General features: G+C 50.3%; 2 protein-coding genes and 1 long non-coding RNA gene across 3 annotated transcripts; all 3 read right to left on the bottom strand.

Annotated features, from left to right (window-relative positions):
• Nucleotides 1–578: 578 nt before the first annotated feature.
• mfhas1 (multifunctional ROCO family signaling regulator 1) lies at nt 579–14,500 on the bottom strand. Its single transcript, XM_018664550.2, has 2 exons — nt 11,083–14,500; nt 579–956 (listed from the first exon to the last, which is right to left on the bottom strand). Exons 1-2 carry the CDS (start codon nt 14,039–14,041, stop codon nt 826–828), a joined length of 3,090 nt encoding a protein of 1,029 aa, XP_018520066.1. The 5' UTR covers nt 14,042–14,500; the 3' UTR covers nt 579–825.
• On the bottom strand, nt 4,255–4,694 carry LOC127142758 (uncharacterized). Its single transcript, XR_007813787.1, has 3 exons — nt 4,553–4,694; nt 4,318–4,460; nt 4,255–4,285 (listed from the first exon to the last, which is right to left on the bottom strand). It is a non-coding gene; the product is annotated as an uncharacterized LOC127142758 (long non-coding RNA).
• A 1,146-nt stretch (nt 14,501–15,646) lies between the features above and the next one.
• ppp1r3b (protein phosphatase 1, regulatory subunit 3B) lies at nt 15,647–18,939 on the bottom strand. The gene is made up of 2 exons (XM_018664551.2): nt 18,393–18,939; nt 15,647–17,544 (listed from the first exon to the last, which is right to left on the bottom strand). Exon 2 carries the CDS (start codon nt 17,522–17,524, stop codon nt 16,679–16,681), a length of 846 nt encoding a protein of 281 aa, XP_018520067.1. The 5' UTR covers nt 17,525–17,544; nt 18,393–18,939; the 3' UTR covers nt 15,647–16,678.
• Between the last annotated feature and the right edge of the window lie 292 nt (nt 18,940–19,231).

The raw sequence follows: 19,231 nt of genomic DNA, 5'->3' as shown, positions 1-19,231 counted from the left end.
CACAGAGTAAACCTCTTCCTCTGCTTCACGTCTTCATGTCTGTCGTCCTGCTCTCTGTGCACAGCTGTGGTCAGATAGACAGACGCTGCACAACGGTTCAGTCCAGTAAAAATCTTCTGTCTGTGTCTTTAACCAGGTGAGACGACCTGAGCCGCCGCCGCCGCTCCGCCACGTTCTCAGAGTGAAAAAGACGCTCAGGACAAATCGTAAGAAAAGAGTTTCTCTCATGTTGTTTAGAAACGATTCAAATATCCTCCGTTAAATAGTCAGAGCAGAGAGGACGATTTGGTCTGAAGAGGAGGAGGAGGAGGAGGAGCAGGAGGTGGAGGAGGAGGAGGAGGAGGAGGAGGAGGAGGAGGGAGGGGGGGGGAGGAGGGGGAGGAGGGGAGGGGGGGGGAGGGGGGGAGGAGGGGGGGAGGGGGGGGGGAGGAGGAGGAGCAGGAGGAGGAGGAGGAGGAGGAGGAGGAGGGGGGGGAGGAGGGGAGGAGGGGAGGAGGAGGAGGGGGGGGGAGGAGGAGGAGGAGGAGGAGGGAGGAGGAGGGGGGGGGGGAGGAGGAGGAGGAGGAGGAGGAGGAGGAGGGGAGGGGAGGAGGAGGAGGAGGAGGAGGAGGAGCAGCAGCAGGAGGAGGTCAGTAATCGAGCTGAACAACCTGGAACAGAAGACGTTGAGTTGGTTCGTCGTCTGAGTTTCCACAGGTGAAGAGCAGGGCGTGTACATACAGGTGAGGCAGAGCTGCCGTCAGCTGGAGGCTCAGGTGTAGGTGTTCAGGTGTAGAGGAGTCAGAGGTGGGCTGGGGGGGGGTGATGGAGGAGGTGGGGGAGGGATCATTTGAGACAGGGACTGACCACGGTGGGGGTCGGGGGGTAAACCAGAGCCACGTCGACCCGCTCCGAGCCGTTCTTTGGACAGATGATCTCGGTCAGACCCTCGGGCCGCGGCTGGCTCAGCAGCTCACCTGCACAGGTAAACAACACACCTGTCAGACAACCAGGAAGTGAACAGTGAAGCACACAAACAGCAGAGAGCAGGAGTCTGCTCTCAGATCAGTTAAACAGCAGTAAATGAGGATGATTCATCAGGTCTGATGCTGGAGGGAAAGACACGACATCAAACTGTTCAGCTCCTGGAAATGTCACTGTAAATCTGAAACCACTGGTCTGAGATCAGTCCCATCATGTTTCTAACAAAGAACCACGTGTAACAGGGCCATTATTCAGACACTAGATGGCAGCGTCTCTTCACTGAGTCCAGCAGAGACCTGTAGAGACCTGCAGAGACCAGCAGGGGTCTCAGCTCAGTCTCTCCAACACTGTTGTTTGTGGCTTCACCTCAGTGTTGATGAGAACAAACATCAGTGTTAGTGATGGAGGCTGAGCGCTGCCTGACAGACTGAACTCAGGGGGAAGTGATGCAGCCTGAGCAGCTGAGTGAGTGTGAGTGAGTGTGGTGTGTGTGTGTGTGTGTGTGTAGTTTCCTGTGTGAGTGCCAGCCATTGTGAGAGTACGAGTCCTCTGTGGCTTCATGTTCTCGGCCTGTGTTTAAATAAAGATTCAAACGTGGGAGAGTTCGTGTGGCGACGCACGCACACACTCAGAGAGAGATTCTTCATCCTCACTGAGACCAGGAGAGACCACATCAGTCCAGATCTCAGATCCAGACTGAACCTGGAGGAGCTCTGTGTTTCAGTCACATGACCTCAGTGGAAACTGAGGATTACAGTCACATATTAATGCCTGTTTTTCAGGACATCAGCTCAATAAAACCCCAATCAGCCCAGAGTCTGATCTGGGTTTATCTCACACACACACACACACTCTGACCTGATTTTACCGTGCAGTATCTGAACCTGCTGTGGTCACATGACACAGACCCTCAGAGTCTTCAGGGCAGAGTGTGGATTATAATCCCAGATGAGCAGACGATGATGTTCAGTCTGTGTGGAGCTACGATGAAACCTGCAGGTTCACTCCTCCTGGGCATTAAAGCATTCAAGCATCAGACTCATCGATTCTCTCTGAGTCTGGAGTTCCTCGGACTGAGTCTTCATCATCATCGGGTCTCTCCTCAGCAGGTTCATCAGTTAAACTCAGTCTGACTGAAACCCTCTGATCTGCTTTAACATTAGACTGAACTTGTCACAGAAACTGACCTGGAATCAGGTTTTAAGGCTCTGAGTTCACAGGAAATGAAGGAGTGTTTGTTCTTTCCTCAGAACGTCTGACTGTGTCCTGAACTAGGTCAGAGCCTCCTCCTCCTCCTCCTCCTCCTCCTCCTCCCTCTCACTGAGAGGAGTCACACACTAACCCACAAAGACCTGACATCAAGAAGCAGGAATGTCCCCCCCCCCCTCCTCAAACACCATCAGCAGGTAGACAAATCATTTACATTCCTGCTCTGCTCTGCTCCTCCTCCCTCCTCCTTCCTCCTCCTCCCTCACTCCCTCCTCCCGCAGCCTTAAAAGGAAACACTCTTCTCTGGAAGCAGGAAAACTTCTTCCTGTCTCCAGGAAACTCCCGGAGTCTCACTGAGCTCCATTCACTGTTTCCAAACGTCCCACTTCACTTCGTCCTCTGCTCAGAGTCTCAGAGTCTCAGAGGAGGAAGTGAAGGACTTTGAGGAGTTCTGGACTCGAGCCAAACACACTGAAACTCAGAGACACTCCTCATCCTGAGCTTCTTCTCTGACCGTGAATAAAACACATCAGCAGTTTGAGTCCGATCACACGGAGCAGAGTGACAACATGAGTCTGTACAGTCACTGTGAACCACAGAGATGAAGCTGAGAGACACAGGGAACTGAGAGTCTGACCACACAGCTGCTACAGCAACAACAACAACAACAACAACAACAACAACAACAACAACAACAGCTGCTACACAACAACAACAACAACACAACAACAACAACAGCTGCTACAGCAACAACAACAACAGCTGCTACAGCTGCTACAGCAACAACAACAACAACACAACAACAACAACAACAACAGCTGCTACAGCAACAACAACAACAACAACAACAGCAACAACAACAACAACAACAACAACAACAACAACAACAACAACAACAACAACTACAGCAACAACAACAACAACAGCAACAACAACAACAACAACAACAACAACAACAACACAAGCACAAACAACAACAACAACAACAACACAACAACAACAACAACAACAACAACACAACAACACTAACAACAACACAACCAACAACAGCAACAACAACAACAACAACAACACAACAACAACACAACAACAACAGCTGCTACAACAGGTCAATAAACACACAGGTTCCTCCACTTCCTCTCTGAGCTGTAACAAACAGGAAGTGCCAACAACAACACAACAACAACAACAACCAGCTGCTCATCTGCAGACAGTCCAACAGAATAAAACTCTGAACAGGACAGACTGTGAACCTCCTCTCCTCCTCCTCCTCCTCCTCCTCCTCCTCCTCCTCCTCCTCCTGTTTAAATATTTACAGTCTTCAGCTGAAAATAGAAATGTGTCTCTGTCCTGAAGCAGCAGCTTGAATCTGTCTCTGTTCTGCAGAGTCACTCTCACTCCATATTAATGAGGGGAACCCCCCCACTGAGGAGGAGAACTGAACCGGGTCAGACTGAGGATCCAGAACAAAGGAGCTGGAATCAGCTGATGTGACAGACGACAGATTTCAGGGGGAATAAAGTCTGACCACCGCCCCACTGAGAGCTCCGCCTCCACCAAAGCATGATGGGAAATGGAGCCGTAACGTCGTCTGTCTCTGTCTGTCTGTCTCTGCACACACACTGTTTCTGATGGTCACATGGATTTTATTCTGTTGAACCAGCAGAGTCCCACTGAGATGAAGACCTGGACACAGAGACCATTGTCTTACTGTCCCACCTTCACTTAGTCCACATGAGCCCTCAGACCAGCTTCAGATGTGAGACTCCGTCCTCTGGAGTCAGAAAACTAGACCTGGTCCACAAATAGACCTCAGCTCAGGTTCCAGGTGGACTCAGGTCTGAGGACCTGGAACATGTCAACATGTGAAGGAGGAGGAGGAAGAGGAGGAGGAGGAGAGAGGAGGAGCAGAGTCCAGAGTGGCAGACAGTGAGCAGTGAGGATGAATGGATGAGGAGCAGAACAGCTGCTGTCAGAGGCCAAAGGCTCAGCCTGAGGATTAACACTCTCTGAACACACACTCTGAACACACACTCTGAACACACTCTGAACACACACTCTGAACACACACTCTGAACACACACACTCTCTGAACACACACTCTGAACACACACTCTGAACACACACTCTGAACACACCTGACACCTCTGAACACACTCTCTGAACACACACTCTGAACACACACTCTGAACACACACTCTGAACACACTCTCTGAACACACTCTCTGAACACACTCTCTGAACACACACTCTGAACACACTCTCTGAACACACACTCTGAACACACTCTGAACACACTCTCTGAACACACACTCTGAACACACTCTCTGAACACACACTCTGAACACCCACACCCCTGACACCCCACCACCTCTGACACCCCTGAACACACACTCTGAACACACACTCTGAGTCTCAGAGACTGGAATGTGTGTCCTGCTTCCTGCAGCAGAGGAAACAGAGCAGAAAGAAGTGGGTCTGGACTCTGTGCAGGTCTGAGCTCAGGTCCAGATCAGACCACTGACCCTCTGCTTTACATCTGAAACAGGTTTCACCAGGAGGTGACCTCTGACCTGCAGCCAGGTGTGTTCTTACCTCCTCACAGTCAGGTCATCCTCACACACACAGAGTGTGTGTGTGTGTGTGTGTGTTCCAGCTGTTGACGTGTGTGTGATGAGATAAAGTGGCCTCGTGCAGCTGAGATCAAACACCACAGCTGCAGGAGGATTTACTCTGACGTCTCATCGTCTTCGTCTGTGAGGAACCTGAAAACACCTGATCGATCACTGAGCTGATCGATCACTGAGCTGATCGATCACTGAGCTGATCGATCACTGAGCTGACGGATCGATCAGCTGCTGATCAGCCGGTTAAAGCTCCTCTAACGTCATATTCCAGGTGTCCTCAGGTGATCTGTTCAACTCACAGCTCTTCAACATCTGTTCCTCAGAAATCAGACTCAAACTTCCTGTTTGAGCAGAGTAACTGTTCAGAGTCACAGGGACTTTCTCAACTTCCACTAAACGTCTCAAAATAGAAAGTGAAATGTGAGTCTGAGGGTCAACACCCTGTGGTTTCTGCCAGAGTTGGAGTCGCTCAGCTGCTGATCCTGGTTCAGCTCAGGACGGAAACTGTGTCACAACAACACGACTGAGAAAGACGGAGCTCCTGCTTCAGTCTGACCTGGGGTCAGTTTTAAAGCTGTTAACACTGACACCACCTCTGTAAGTTCTGTCTGTGCTGCGTTCAGGGGCCTGGTTCACAGATCATATTCAGCGTCTCACCTGCCCCCAGAATTTCTGCAGTTCTTAATGAATGACCACAGTAAACTGGGTCCAGAAACAGGACTGGTCCTGGTTTTCACTGCAGACTCTAAAACCAGACCGGAGCTGATAATAACACCAGGGTCAGGGACTCCTGATTCACTGAGCCGTGTGCTGACAAATCGTTGGTCGGTCGTGGTGAGCAGACATGAGTTCAGCAGCCAAACACCTCGTCGTGGTCTCTGCTGCTGTCAGGACTCAGAGCTCCCAGAACCACCAGACTGAACTCTGCTGCTTCCTCTGAAGACGTTTAACATCTGTGAGGAGTTAAAGGTCGGGACCACGAAGACAGAGATGATTATCACATCAACAAGACTGAAACTTAAAGCTGAAGATCACAACTGTTTAACCAGAAACATCGTGATATATCACCACCAGACTCCACTGACAAAAACAGGGATTTAACAGGAGCTGCTGGAATACCACTGCCTCCATCTGTTAGTGTGTGTGTGTTACTGTGACTTTCAGTGGTGGAAGAAGTAATCAGATACTTTACTGAAGTAAATGTACCACACAGTAACACAGACACACTAACAGATGGAGGCAGTGGTATTCCAGCAGCTCCTGGTTAAATCCCTGTTTTTCTCAATGGAGTCTGGTAGAGATATAGAGCCGAAAAATACTCTTTAATAAAAGTGTTGTGGTACTTTTACTCATGTTAGTATCTGAATACTTGTAGCTCCATCTCAGACTAAAAGGCACTAAAACCGCTCATTTCTTTCTTCATGCACTTCAAACACAAGTTACATCCAACAACCAAATGATGTGCACTGCCTCCTGTGGCCACAGTGAGTATTACAACAACAAACACTCATCTCTCCATAAATAAATAAAGTCTGATTAAACACTGATTTAACCTGTTTCCTCCTCAGCTAAACGTTTGACTCAGACAGGAGAACAAACAGCTCATGACCTCAGCTGATGACGAGGCGTTCAGGGATCCACCGTCACCACAGATCTACCCAGAAAATCCTCTGTGTACATCCCAACCCCCTCCACCCTCCAGCCTCCAGCCTCCACCCGCAGCAGCGCCTCAGTCACATGTCTGAGATAATGCAGCAGGATTACTGCAGGGTGATGTAACAGGACGCTCATCCTCTCACCAGATAAACAGACCTGGTCTCAAACAGAGTCTGAGACCAGGTCTGATGTGCATCAGACTTCCTGACAGACGTGTCTGAACAGGCTGCAGCTTTGATTCAGACTCATGCTGTAACGTCTCTGTTTCCTCTGCCGACCCGTCAGGTTGGACCGACCCGAGTAAAAACACAGGTCTTTCCACACGGAGCTGTTTCTCTTGTTAATGTCTTTTTTCAAGCTGTTGTTTCTTGTCATGAATATTTTTAATGATACAGTGAATAAAACGTGAACAGTTAAAGACAGAACTGAAGATCGCTTCCTGTGAAAGTGTCAAAGTAAAGTTGTGTCAGAAAAATGAAGACGGAACCTGAACGCAACGTCAGAGAAAGAGAGAGAGTTTCTCTATCAGATCACAACATGTACAAAGTTAAAGTCTGAGTCTGAGTCTGGCCCCCCTCAGTCTGTGGCCCCCCCCTCAGTGATGAGCTCGGTCTGACGGGGTCTGTGTGCCGGCTGGGAGCCTGATGTGACGCTCTGTGAACCGTGTGTTGTCCGTCTGCTCCCGGACAAAGACTCTGTTCAGTCTGAACATCAGCTGAGCAGCGTTCACAGTCACAGTTTCCTCTATCATGAGGAGTCAGAGTCAGGACCGAGGCCCAAGATAAAAGCTTCTGACGTCTTCAGTAAAACATTTCAGTCCGTCTGCGTTTTTCTGAGTAAGAAGCAGCTCAGGTCGGATCTGTGTGGGCTCTGGCCTCAGACTGAGCTGCTGTCATTTCCCAGCATTCAGCAGCAGCAGTGTTTTTCTGGGCAGAGGAGGAGCAGGAGAACTACAGTGGTATTTCCTCTGGCTGCCGTCCACCTCTTTCCAAACTTCACTGCAACGTTACTGAGCTGCAGCTCCAACAGCCAGAGACCAAACCTGCACATGGACTTCCTGTTTGACCCAACACTGACGCAGAGGTGTCCTGGTTTCTGACAGCAGAGCACATCCAAACTGAGAGTCAGAGGGAAACACAACCAACGACCTGACGATCATCAACCTTTACTGTTACTGCTGGATGATCCTTTATCGATGCTCACACTGAAGCTCAGCCTCAGTCCCTCCACATGTTCGTCTGAAGCTCAGAGTGAAAAGTCTTCCCAGGAGGCATCGGCTCATCACATGATTTACTGTGTGTTTTACAGCTGTGTAATAAAACCTGTTGACAGGTACACACTCACACACACCTGAGGGACAGGTAGGGCCGCTCCTGTTACAGAGAGACTTCAATAGAGTGCGCCTGAACGCATCGCTGCTCAACTGCTGGATCTGAACTGGGTTTAATCCCCACAGATCCTCTAAGTGGATTAAGATCAGCAGCAGGGAGTCAGACTGAGACTGCAGATCCACAGCAAGAGTGAAAGTACTGCTCCGCAACATGTGACACCCTGTACACTGTACACTGTACACTGTACACTGTACACTGTACACCCTGTACACTGTGTGTACTGTACTGTGACGGAGGACGAGTCTGATCAACAACTCACTGAAAAAGAGTTAAGTTTGTGTCTGGGAGAAATGACTGAACTCATCAGGTCATCTTTGAAATCACTGATGGTTTCAGGCTGTAGGTTTGATGGACAGCTCAGGGTCAGAGTTCACCTCACACACACTCAGAGGTGGAGCAGACTGATGTGTTTACTGTCACTAACTCCACCAGCATCAGAGCCAATCAGAGCTGGTTCATCATATCAGTCTGAGTTTTAACCTGTGGAGTCGGGACCAGCGTCTCCTCTGTCACAGTCTATTCTGAGTCCAACTAAATTTAAGTGGACCTGACACTGAAGCTGAGGACAGAGTCCGAGTCTGAGCAGAGGCCGGTGTTTAGTCTGCTCCGCTCTGTGGAGCCTTCACTCTGCAGCCAAAAATATCATGTCCATAAAAGGCCTGATGAAACACACTGAGCTCCGACATGAGCCGAGAGACCTCGTTCCAAAGGCATGTGTCTGAGCACGGTGACCGACGAAACACCGCTCAGTCAGTCTCTAAAACCTGAGGAGGTGGAGGTGGAGTCACCAGGCTTTAACCTGCAGGTGACAGCTGAAACACAGAGTTCCCACAGCACTCAAACTATCCACATCATTCACAAGTAAACCAGGTGTGATCACTCCATCATGACTGGACCAAAACAGTCACATGACACATACAGCTGGAGACAGAGTCCTGAAACCAGGAAGTCAGTTAGCATGTTAGCATGTTAGCTCTTCCTGTTGTCAGTGTGTTTCTGGTTAAATGTCTGAAATAAGGTCTGTGGTTTTAACACAAGCTCAAGACATTTTCAGGTTTTATTCTCCGACATAAAATGGGTCAGTAAATCCCCCACTCCTGATGTTTGAAGCTTTTACGTGTCTTAAAAAAGGCGGTTGCTAACGAGTGTCTAAATGAGACTACAGAGGTTGTCGGGGACGTTAACATGAAAACCCATCTACTCACCAGTCCACCTTTACAGCCTCGTTGTGTTTCTACTCACGCTCTTTCAAACTCTCACTAACTTTCTAAGAAGAAAGGCTTTTGTAGAAGAGCTCAGAGCTAAATGGAAATGGACCATAGTGTGTGTGTGTGTGTGTGTGTGTGTGTGTGTTGTTATCTTGTATCATGATGTCAGGTTGTGTGTTTGTTGCAGACCTGTCAGGTTTCAGGAGAAACTGTTTAATATGAATCTGATCCTGGTTCAGTTTGGTGTTTCACTTCCTGTTGTCCTGCGGTCGCCGTGGAAACACTAACGAAGCTGCAGAGTCACAGTGGACCCGTCTCCACACCTGAGTCCCCCCTCAGACCCTGAGAGCAGCTGAGCTCCATCAGACGACCTCTGTTTATGAACTGGATGCGTCACATGACCCAGAGAGGAAATTCCTGCCGCCTGATAAAAAGCTGTTTCTTTGCTCCACTGACACTTTTCTTTCTCCAGCTTCACAAACACAAAGTGTTTCCTGATCTGAGTCGAGCGGCTGAGCACACAGAATTCCTCTGTCTCTTATCACACAGATGAAATGATTCATTAAACATCACACAAACTATTTTATCACATCCGCAGTCACGTTCCTGTCTGCTGCACTTTCCTCTCAACAACACACAGTTCTTCTCATTAATAACAAGGACAGGACAGGAGTCCTCCACCTCGTTAGTATTTTATATTTCAGGTCTGCAGAGGAAGTTTGGTCCTGATCACAAACCTCTTCCCTGAAGTCACTGACAGAGCTGCTTCTACTGATCATTTCCATTATCAATTCAACTATTAGCTCCTGTTACAGCTGATCAGAGAGACATGAAGAGAGGATAGATAACCCTCAGACCTGAGACTGAAGCTGTTCATTTCTTTCTGTGTGAAACAGTCTGATATGAGAAGCAGGATTTAGCTGCAGATCATAATCTCAGATCTGCAGCTGCAGGTCTGAGCTGTTTTATAATCACTGGTCTGTGTCCGAGGCCTCGACCCGCCACAATAAAAGCTCTGAAAACCTGAGACTTCATGTGAAATGATGCAGACAGGAACTAATCCACAGGAGAGAACTGACTTTCCAGAGACTGAGAGAGGAAGGATTTGGAGGAGGGGGGGGGCTATCAGAACCAGGAACAAACCAAACGACAGAATATTAAACAGCAACAACACTGAGCTTCAGCTCGTGATGAAGGACGAATGATTCAGTGATCCTGTGGTCACATGACTGAAACTGACACCACTTCAATCCAAACTAAATCCAATAACAGGACTTTCAGCTTCACATTAAATCACATGACTCCAGAGTTACTGAACAACCGGGGGGGGGGGGGGGGGTCCACTTCAGTCTGAGACAGACAGTGAAACCAGGTCAGGTCCTCCATCACTGCACCGAGGATTATCTCTGCCCTGAGGGGGGGGTCCACCCCTGTGCCCCCCCCCCATCTCTGTCTAATCTAATGTCAGAGGCAGCAGCCTTTGTTTACCCCCCCCCCTCCAGGATGACGCCATGTTTCTGTCACAGCCTCAACACATCGACACTCACAAACATTCAGACTGTTTCTGCAGCATATTGATTGGTCATGTGACCTGCAGATCAGCTGACACCAGGAAAACACAACAACAGCATCTGTTTACACCTCATGATAAACTGAGTATAAAATGTCAAACACTTCTCTGTTTCACCTTCTCCACTGTGCATTTATTAGTACAACCTACACATTAGTTTAGATTCTGTTAGGAGCTCATATTTCTCTCTGTTCCCACTGAAACTGAAACACAGAGAACACGTCTCTCTGGACTGTGGGACGTTATAACAGCATCAGTGTTTTATAACATTAAATGATTAATGAAGAAAAGAACTGTCAGATAATAAACATGATAATCAGCTGCAGCACCGACGGGTCGAAACATTTCTCCTGCAGGATTTTGTAAATAAGGAGACGATGGTTAGTGTTTGTTGTGATGAAGCACAGACAGCTGAGGGTGTTTGGTGAGTGAAAACGAGGATGAAGAGAAGGACTTACCTGGGAAGGCGTGTGGGTTGGACGACCCTCTCTTGAGGCACTTGGAGCAGAGAATATGTACAGAGTAGTGCAGGCCGGGCCACTCCTGCAGCAACACGTTCAGCTCCTCCACCAGCGGAGTGACGGCCTGCCACGCCGTCCAGATGTTGGGCAGCGAGGCGTGGCTGGCAATGGACAGAGTCTCTGCCTGCAGCTTCCCTTTGGAGGGCCGGTGGCTGATCACCACGGGGACTTTACCTCTGTAGGCAAAGATCTGGTGCCGGCCGTCCGACCTCTGGACCACGTGGCTGTTGATCTGCACGCTGAAGCGAGCGAACAGTCCCGGAGGAAACAGGAAGGGGAAGCTGTACTGGATGTGCAGCTGCTCCACGGAGAAGAAGTGACACTGGGGCAGAGAGCTGCCGCCGGCCGAGGCCTCCGCCTGGGGCTCCGCCCGGGGCTCCTCGCTGCTGACGTAGCTGGGGAACTTGTACCACACCGTGGCCCCGTTCAGAGGCTTACTGCGGGGCTTGTTGATGCAGTAGCAGATCCCCATCTTCTCCAGGAGCTCCATGATGAGGTGGAGGTCCTGCTGGGTCTGGATGAGCGGTCTGAGCAGCAGGCGGATGACGTTGGAGGGCAGAAGGCCGTGTTGGAGGAAGCCCTCCACATGGTGCTGCAAATGGGTCACCCTGAGGTTCTCTCCCTTCTCGTCCTCTATAACCAGACTCACCCTCCCTTTGTCCCCCCTCTCCCCCTCAGACAGGAGCCGGTCCAACAGCGTGGACTCGTCCCTCTGGAAGAAGACGTTAAGAATTGCAATGAACCGTGGAAGATTGTGAAAAACGTACTCCTTCAGAGTGATGCTGTCCTCGAAGTACAGCAGCTTCCCGCTCTCGTGCAGGTAGGATAAGGCGCTCTGCAGCCGGTCCTCCGTGAGCCCCGCCTGGAGGCCCAGACGGGCCGAGTCCCACCACGAGAGCCACAAGTCTTTGGGCTTAAAGTGCAACTCCTCCAGCATCTGCCAGGACTTTGGCAGCACGCGGTGGAGGTTGGGGAAGATGTCCCTGTGGTCTGCAACCGACATGAGCTTCTCCCTCAGCCTCTGGATGTTCCTCTGCGTCTCCGTGCAGCTGACGCTCAGGACAGGAGACAGGATCTGCAGCCGGTGGTTCAGCATGTACTGCAGCTGAGCCTTCCTCCGCCTCAGGTTCCTGTCCGAGACGCCGTAGAAGAGGACGTGAGGGCTGGAGGTGCGGACGTTGTAGCCCTGCTCTAGCGCCTGGTCCACCTGCAGAGCCAGGCTCCTCAGGCTCTGGATGTCCCTCTTCTCCTGTAGGCCGATCTGTCTGTGAATGTCCAGACTCTTCTCCTCCACCTCCACCTCTCCACACAGGTCTGCATGCGTGCCCACCAAGCACACTACAGCGTGGGGTACTTTGGCACTGAGGAGGTGGAGGAAATACCCGACGTGGGCGTAAAAGTTCTTGGGCGAATACGTTTTGAGATTGACGACGAGGATGTAGAGAGCACCGGGGGACAGAAAAAAGGGTTTGATGAGGTCGTAGTTTTGCTTCCCTGACAGATCATAAACTAGAAACGTGAGACAGCGATCGGCGTCGGCCACCCAGTTAGTGACTTCGATTCCTCTATTTCCCTGGATTCCTTTAACGTCCTGCTGTCTGCTCACCACGCTCTGCCTCAGCCTGGTTTTCCCAGCGTTTTTCATCCCCATCAGGACCAGTTTGAGTCGCGGCTTCACGGCGAGCTGGGAATGAGCGAGCTCCTTCTGATAGGCAGCGATGTAAGGGATCCCCTTCATACACACCTCATACGGAGGCTGGATGAGAGGGTTATCCTTCACCTTCCAGATGTTCACTTTGGACAGCTTTCCAAAGTGATCTGGAAGTATGGCTATTTGGTTACCCTGTAAAACAAGCTCCTCCAACTTCTCCAGCTCCACGATGGAGTCGGGCAGATACGTGATGTTGTTGTTGTCCAGCCAAAGGTTCACCAGCTTCACCAGCTGCCCAATCTCCTCAGGAATATGAGTCAGTTTGTTCCTGCTCAGGTAAAGTTCCTCTAATCCTGTGATGCTTAAAATAACCTGGGGGAAGTTCTCGAACTCGTTAGAGGACAAGTTGATCATTTTGAGTCTCTGTAGATTTCCAAAGGAAGGCGGCAGCACGCTGAGGTTGTTTCCATCCAGCATCAGGCTCTCCAGGTTGTGCAGGTGACAGAACGTGTCAGGTAAGGTGGACACATGAAGGCTGCTGAGCCACAGGATTTTAATGGACCGCAGCTTCATGATGTCCGCTGGTAACGCCTCAAACTTGTTCCCGGAGCAGTCGAGCTCCTCCAGCTCGCCGAGGGCCAGGATCTCAGGGGGGAACTGGTTCAGCTTGTTGTGATCTGCATCCAGCGTCCGCAGCCTGCCGAGGCTGGAGAAGGACCTGGGCAGGTCGTGCAGGTCGTTGAAGCTGATGTCGAGTTCCTCCAGGAGCTGAAGCGCTCCAATCTGAGCCGGCAGATTCTGGATTTTGTTGTGACTGATGCATAGCTTCTTCAGCCCCCTCAGCTGACCCACGCCCTCAGAGAGGCTCCTCAGGCAGTTGTGGCTCATGTCGAGCTCCACCAGCTGCCCCAGCTCGAACACCACCCGGGGGACGGCGGTGAACTTGTTCCTGCGGAGGACCAGGATACGCAGGTTGTTGAGGGTGGATCCCAGCCCATCTGGCAGCTCCTGCAGGGAGTTGTTGCCCAGGTTGAGCACCTCTATCTCGGCTATGTCGTCGGGCAGTGTGATCTGGTTGTTCTTGGAGCAGAGGGTGAGCTGGCGCAGGTTGCTCCGCAGCTTCCTGGAGCGGAGGGCGGCATCCCTCCACAACCTGGCCGTTTTCAGATTGTTCTCCTTGTCCTCCATGGCGTTGCAGCCGGACCCCTCCTCCTCCTCCTCCTTGTTTTCATTGAGAGTTTTCATGGATCCTGAGCGGGCAGCATGGTGGACGGGCTCCTGCAGAAATCAGCGCGCTCCTCAACAACGAAGCCTCGGTCGGGGAGGAGAGAAAGTGTCGGGAAACGATCGAGCTTTTCGACGGCAGCAGGAGGAGCGTGTGTGTCCGCGGAGGCATCCTTTTCTCCTGCGCCACTCAGCAACAATGAGAACAAACCGCCGCCGTCACAGCTCCGGGTTTCAGCCCGAAGCCTCGGTCCGGTGTCGCGGGGACTGTCCGCCCGTCACAGGCGGCCTCATCGCCTCCGGACCCCGTCCCTCTGGGTCGCTCTTCCCGGGTTTATCCGCGCCTTTCTCCGGGCTTTCGGAGCCGCTGTGGCTCTTCCTGGCAGCGGGGAGTGGAAGTGAAGGCGGCGGCAGCTCACACTGCGTCAGATCCCTGAACACTCCTCCTCCCTCTGTCCTCCTCCTCCTCCCTCTCTCCTCCTTCCTGCTGGGTGGAGAGAGGGTGGAGGAGGAGGGAGAGTGCTCCTCCTCTCAGGGTGAACACCGCTTCAAACCTGCACAGAGGAAAATCTCAGTGAAGATAATAAACAGAGTTAGTCTCATGTATGAAGCTGAACGTGTTTTAGAATCAGAGATGAAAATGTTTTATTGACATTAATGATGATAATGAAGCAGGTAAACACAGGTGTGACTGTTAGTGCTGATAAAGGACATGTGCATGTTATTCTTCTGGGGGGGGGGGCAGTGTCTCCATCTAGTGGACATGATGGGAGTTACACTGAACAGCAGCACAGAGTAACTGAGTACTTTTACTGTAACTGCTGCTCCTCCAGCTGATCCAGAGTCAGAGTCTCAGTCTGAACCTGAAGAAACAGAAAGTTCAGTCCAGTTACGTAAATGAACCAGTTTCAGGACAAACACCAGGACAGAGGAGGACTCGTCAGATCCAGGTCCACGTCAGACCAACCTACATCCACAGGGTCATATAGGCAGAGACATGGAGGTTAAACACACTGATTACACAACAACACACACAGACTTAAAAACGTCTGTGCAGTGAACACACACAGGTCATAAACCTGTTTCTGCACATTAACATTTGCTCTGGACTCTGGAGCTTTAATGTGGGTTCATGGTGCAGATCTCCTGTTTTTATTTCAATCCTCTGGTTCTGCTTCTTCCTGTTGCAGGAGGATTCAGATGTTGGTCGCAGTCACTTTGGTTTCAGTTAAAGACTCTGACTGATCCTCCTGAGACTCTGCGTCCTCGTACAGGGACGTTACATTCTGCTTCATGTCAGTAAACTCAGACCTGTCCTCAGGTTTTAACAAACTCACAGTGAACTGAACAGAGTAAAAACCAGATGGCGTCGTCTCTGTCAACACGTTCAGAGTCTCAGAGGAAAAACCTGATCAGTTTCTGCTTGAAACGTGTTTTTCTGCTCATTAGCTGTTTGACAGGAACCTTTCAGACCAGAACGACCTGTTACTGTCAACGAACCTGTCCACTGACCTGAGGTCAGTGAGATCTCAAACATTAATCTGTGTGTTCATCCTCCTCCTCTCAGGATGAAAATATATTCCAGTGTTTCTGCAGTAAAACATTCACACAGCTCAACGTTTCACACCAGCTTATAACACGACTTTATTGAGCAGCATCTGTTAAATTACTTTTTTAAAATGTACATTGAAGCAGAGGAACAGGTGAACACACACAGACAATAAAAACACACGATGCTAATGATGCTAATGCTAAATTACAAACATCACAAGAAAAAAAAGTAGTTTCTTTTTGGTTTTGTGCAAACAGTGAACACATCACTCTGAAACACAGAGGAACATTCATATCAACATGAATATTTAGTGTCAGTCTGATCATCACCACACACCCTCCAGTGTTTCAACAGTAAAACAGCAGCTGCACCGACCACACACACTGGATCAATCAGTGATCAGTGTTGAAACGTTTTATTGTGAAAGAGAAAGCAGATAAACTCCAGCTGTTGGGAAATCCTGTGAAATATTAAACTGTGACTTCAGGAGGAGGCTGTGAGGTGTGGTCCGAGGACTGGATCTCTGTGGGTTCTGCAGGAAACTGAGACCATGTGTCAGAGCTGATACTCAGTTCACCCTGAGGAGAATAATGAATGGAGCTGCTGGTTTAGTGGCCTGACTGATACCAGCAGCTGTTTCTCTGCAGAGACAGTCAGATGAAGAGAAAGAAAAACAGGAAATGTGATGAATGAATTTACCTACAGTCACATTCACGGCCATTATAGAAAATATTGTTTGGTTCAGTGCAGATAAACTCTGATTATAAAGAGCAGAAGAAACTCAACCAGAACCAGGATTTCAGCTGCTGATCGTCTTCGATCTGTCGCAGCATCACACATCGTACAGGAGGACAAGTCCGTCTGCAGAGAGGAGGTGAAACAGACTCTGAACGCCTCTCTGCAGCTGAAGTCAGTCCACATCATCATTTAAAACAGAAGGTCTGCTGCTGCCAGGGTTTCCTCTGAGGTTTGGTTGATCAGACAAACACCCTGAGAAACTGTGATGAGTATTTCATGATATATTAGTCCTGATATCTCAGAAACATTTCCATCTAAAGGTGCAACTCTTCATCCAGCAACAGGTTTAAAATCAGCCACACCAACGTTCAGTAGTACGGCCCGATGTTCTCGTATCCGGCGTAACTCGGCCAATCGGGGAAGATCCCGTGTGAACAGGTGGGGCTGCCGAATCTGTCGAAGTGAATCCCAAAGTCAAAGGAGTCCGTGCGGCGGCTGCAGGCGTCCTGATGGCTCCTCTTCACGGACGACCAGACGATCCTGTAGTTGGTGCCCTGGTTGCTGTCCCAGTGCTCGCGCCCGTCCACCTCGTAACAGATGGCGAACTCCACCCGCTCGTGACGCTGCAGCTCGTCCGGCAGAGACACCTCGAAGGAGAAGGTGTCGCTGTACGAGCTGGGATACGTGTCCTTCACGTAGACGCAGTCCACGTCAGTGTGGCTCTTCCAGGAGTCGAAGGTCACCCGCAGCTTCACCGACTTCTCAAAGGACAGGTTTTTAACCTTAACGGTTCCTGCGAACACCTTCTCCTTCAGGACGCAGTGCTCCAGGCAGACGTAGTTCCTCTCCAGGCTCTGACGGAAGCACAGGTAGTCTGAGGAGGGCTGGGAGAAGTCCAGGACCAGTTTGTCCTCCTCAGCCGTCAGAGACAGAGCCGAGTTCAGCATCTCCTGGATGTTCAGAGGAATATCGATGGGGTCGTCGAACTCGGAGAAGATCTTCACCTTGGTCAGAGACAGGCCTTTGTGATCAGCAAACGTCACCCGCTTTTTAGCTTTCCTTGTGTTCCTGGTGGAGGATCGTCCGTCCTCAGGCTCAATGAGATCCACGCGGTGCGAAGGCTCAAACCTCAGGCAGGAGCTCAGAGCAGGTTTGTTCCTGTAGACAAACTCCTCTTTGGTCAAATACAGAGGTAGAGCCATGTCGATTGGCATGGTGATCTCCAGAGGAAACACTGAAGACAGAGAGAAGAGACATTCATTCATTCATTCTCAGAGACTCAACCATCGTTTTCACTGAGGCAGAGGTCACATCAGGCAAACTGCAAAATAAAAAGAATAAAGTCCAGATAAGGTTCAGGTCAGATCAGTTCTCATCAGATAACAGATCTGTGATCAGTTTTAACACGACCACAAGACATCAGGAGTTCATTTCATGGTGAGGTGACACTTGTGACTCGTGTCCACCGCCGCCTACAGAGTTCAGCTTCTCAGCTTCCACCAGGCTGCAGCTTCAGAGTCACCAGGAGGAGACGGTCATCACTGACTGAGCTGCTTTCTCTGATGGTTAATGTCTGATGAAGCTGGACAGTTCATCAGTTCATCAGGAAACTAAAGATCACAGATGAACGTTCAGTGTCAAGTCAAGTCAAATTTTATTTATATAGCGCCAATTCACAACAGAAGTTATCTTGAGACGCTGAAAGTGAAACAGGTAAACAGCAGAACTCAGGACGAGATGAAGCAACATTAAAACCTTTCATTCATCAGCTGATCAATCAACTTATTGATCTGTTCAGTGTTCAACATTATCAGCTCTTTGTTCTGTCACAATATTTTCTTTATTAAAGTTTAAAACGTCTCAGTTCAGCTGCAGACTGAAGGCTCTGATCACTTTATTAGGAACATTATCAACACCTGGAGAGAGGAGGAGGACAGAGGAGGAGAGAGGAGGACAGAGGACTGAGGACAGAGGACAGAGGAGGACAGGTCCTCAGTGTGTCTGCTTTTATTCTCGGTGCAGACTTTGCGGAAGTTTCTCCTCCACTGTAAAAAATGTCGGACACTCGGCTCACACACCCACCTCACACCGTCCCGCCGTGTCCTCTTTGTCCCTCTGTAGACCTCCTCCTGTCCGCGGCTCTCCACCTCCTCCACCTCCTCCACCTCCCTGCTCCCTCAGTCTCAGTCACCGCTCGGTTTTAATTGGCTTCTCGGAAATGTACCGCACGCGGAACCACAGGAACCTGTCCGCACTGAGTCCTGGACCTGGAGCCGCTCCTGAGGACCGTGGACCGGCTCTCCGGGGCACTGGGTGGTTCTCGGTGCAGCCTCAGTGTGAACGCATCGTTACCGTCTGATGACGCGGAAGCTCTCCGTTCAGCTCGCGAGCCTCTCTCCGTCTCCTTCACTCGCTGAACTTTTTTTGTCTCGAGGCTTCGAAAACCACCCAGAGTTCACGTGAACACCTGCAGACAGCCAATCAGAGAGGACGCCGGCAGAGTGATCGACGGAGCGGCGGGGTCAGGAGCGTCCCCCCCACCCCCAACACACACACACACACACACACACACATACACAGTGTAGTGTGTTGAAGTCAAACATTTAGTTTGATCTGGTCTCAGTCTCTGAACATTCTCTAATGAACTGAAGTGAAATCTCCAGACAAACTGAAACAACGTAAACGCTCACTCTGATTGGTCAGAGATAACCATGTGACACACCAAAATAGCTCTGACCCCTCTGGGCCTGGACCATGACCTCTGGGGGTCAGAGGATCCTCTGGGTCCTGATCTGTGGAGTCAGGTGGAGGAGGTGGAGCAGGTGGAGCACTGTCTGGATGTAGACTCCTGCAGGGACGATGTGTCTCTGAGGTCCAGACCTGAACTTAGCATCAGCCTGGTTCCTCCACAGGAAGCTGAG

Source organism: Lates calcarifer, linkage group LG9 (genome assembly GCF_001640805.2).
Source record: "Lates calcarifer isolate ASB-BC8 linkage group LG9, TLL_Latcal_v3, whole genome shotgun sequence".
In the NCBI taxonomy this organism is placed as follows: Eukaryota; Metazoa; Chordata; class Actinopteri; family Centropomidae; genus Lates; species Lates calcarifer.
The sequence above is the reverse complement of the archived record's forward strand: the minus strand, read 5'-3'. Positions and strand labels throughout refer to the sequence as shown.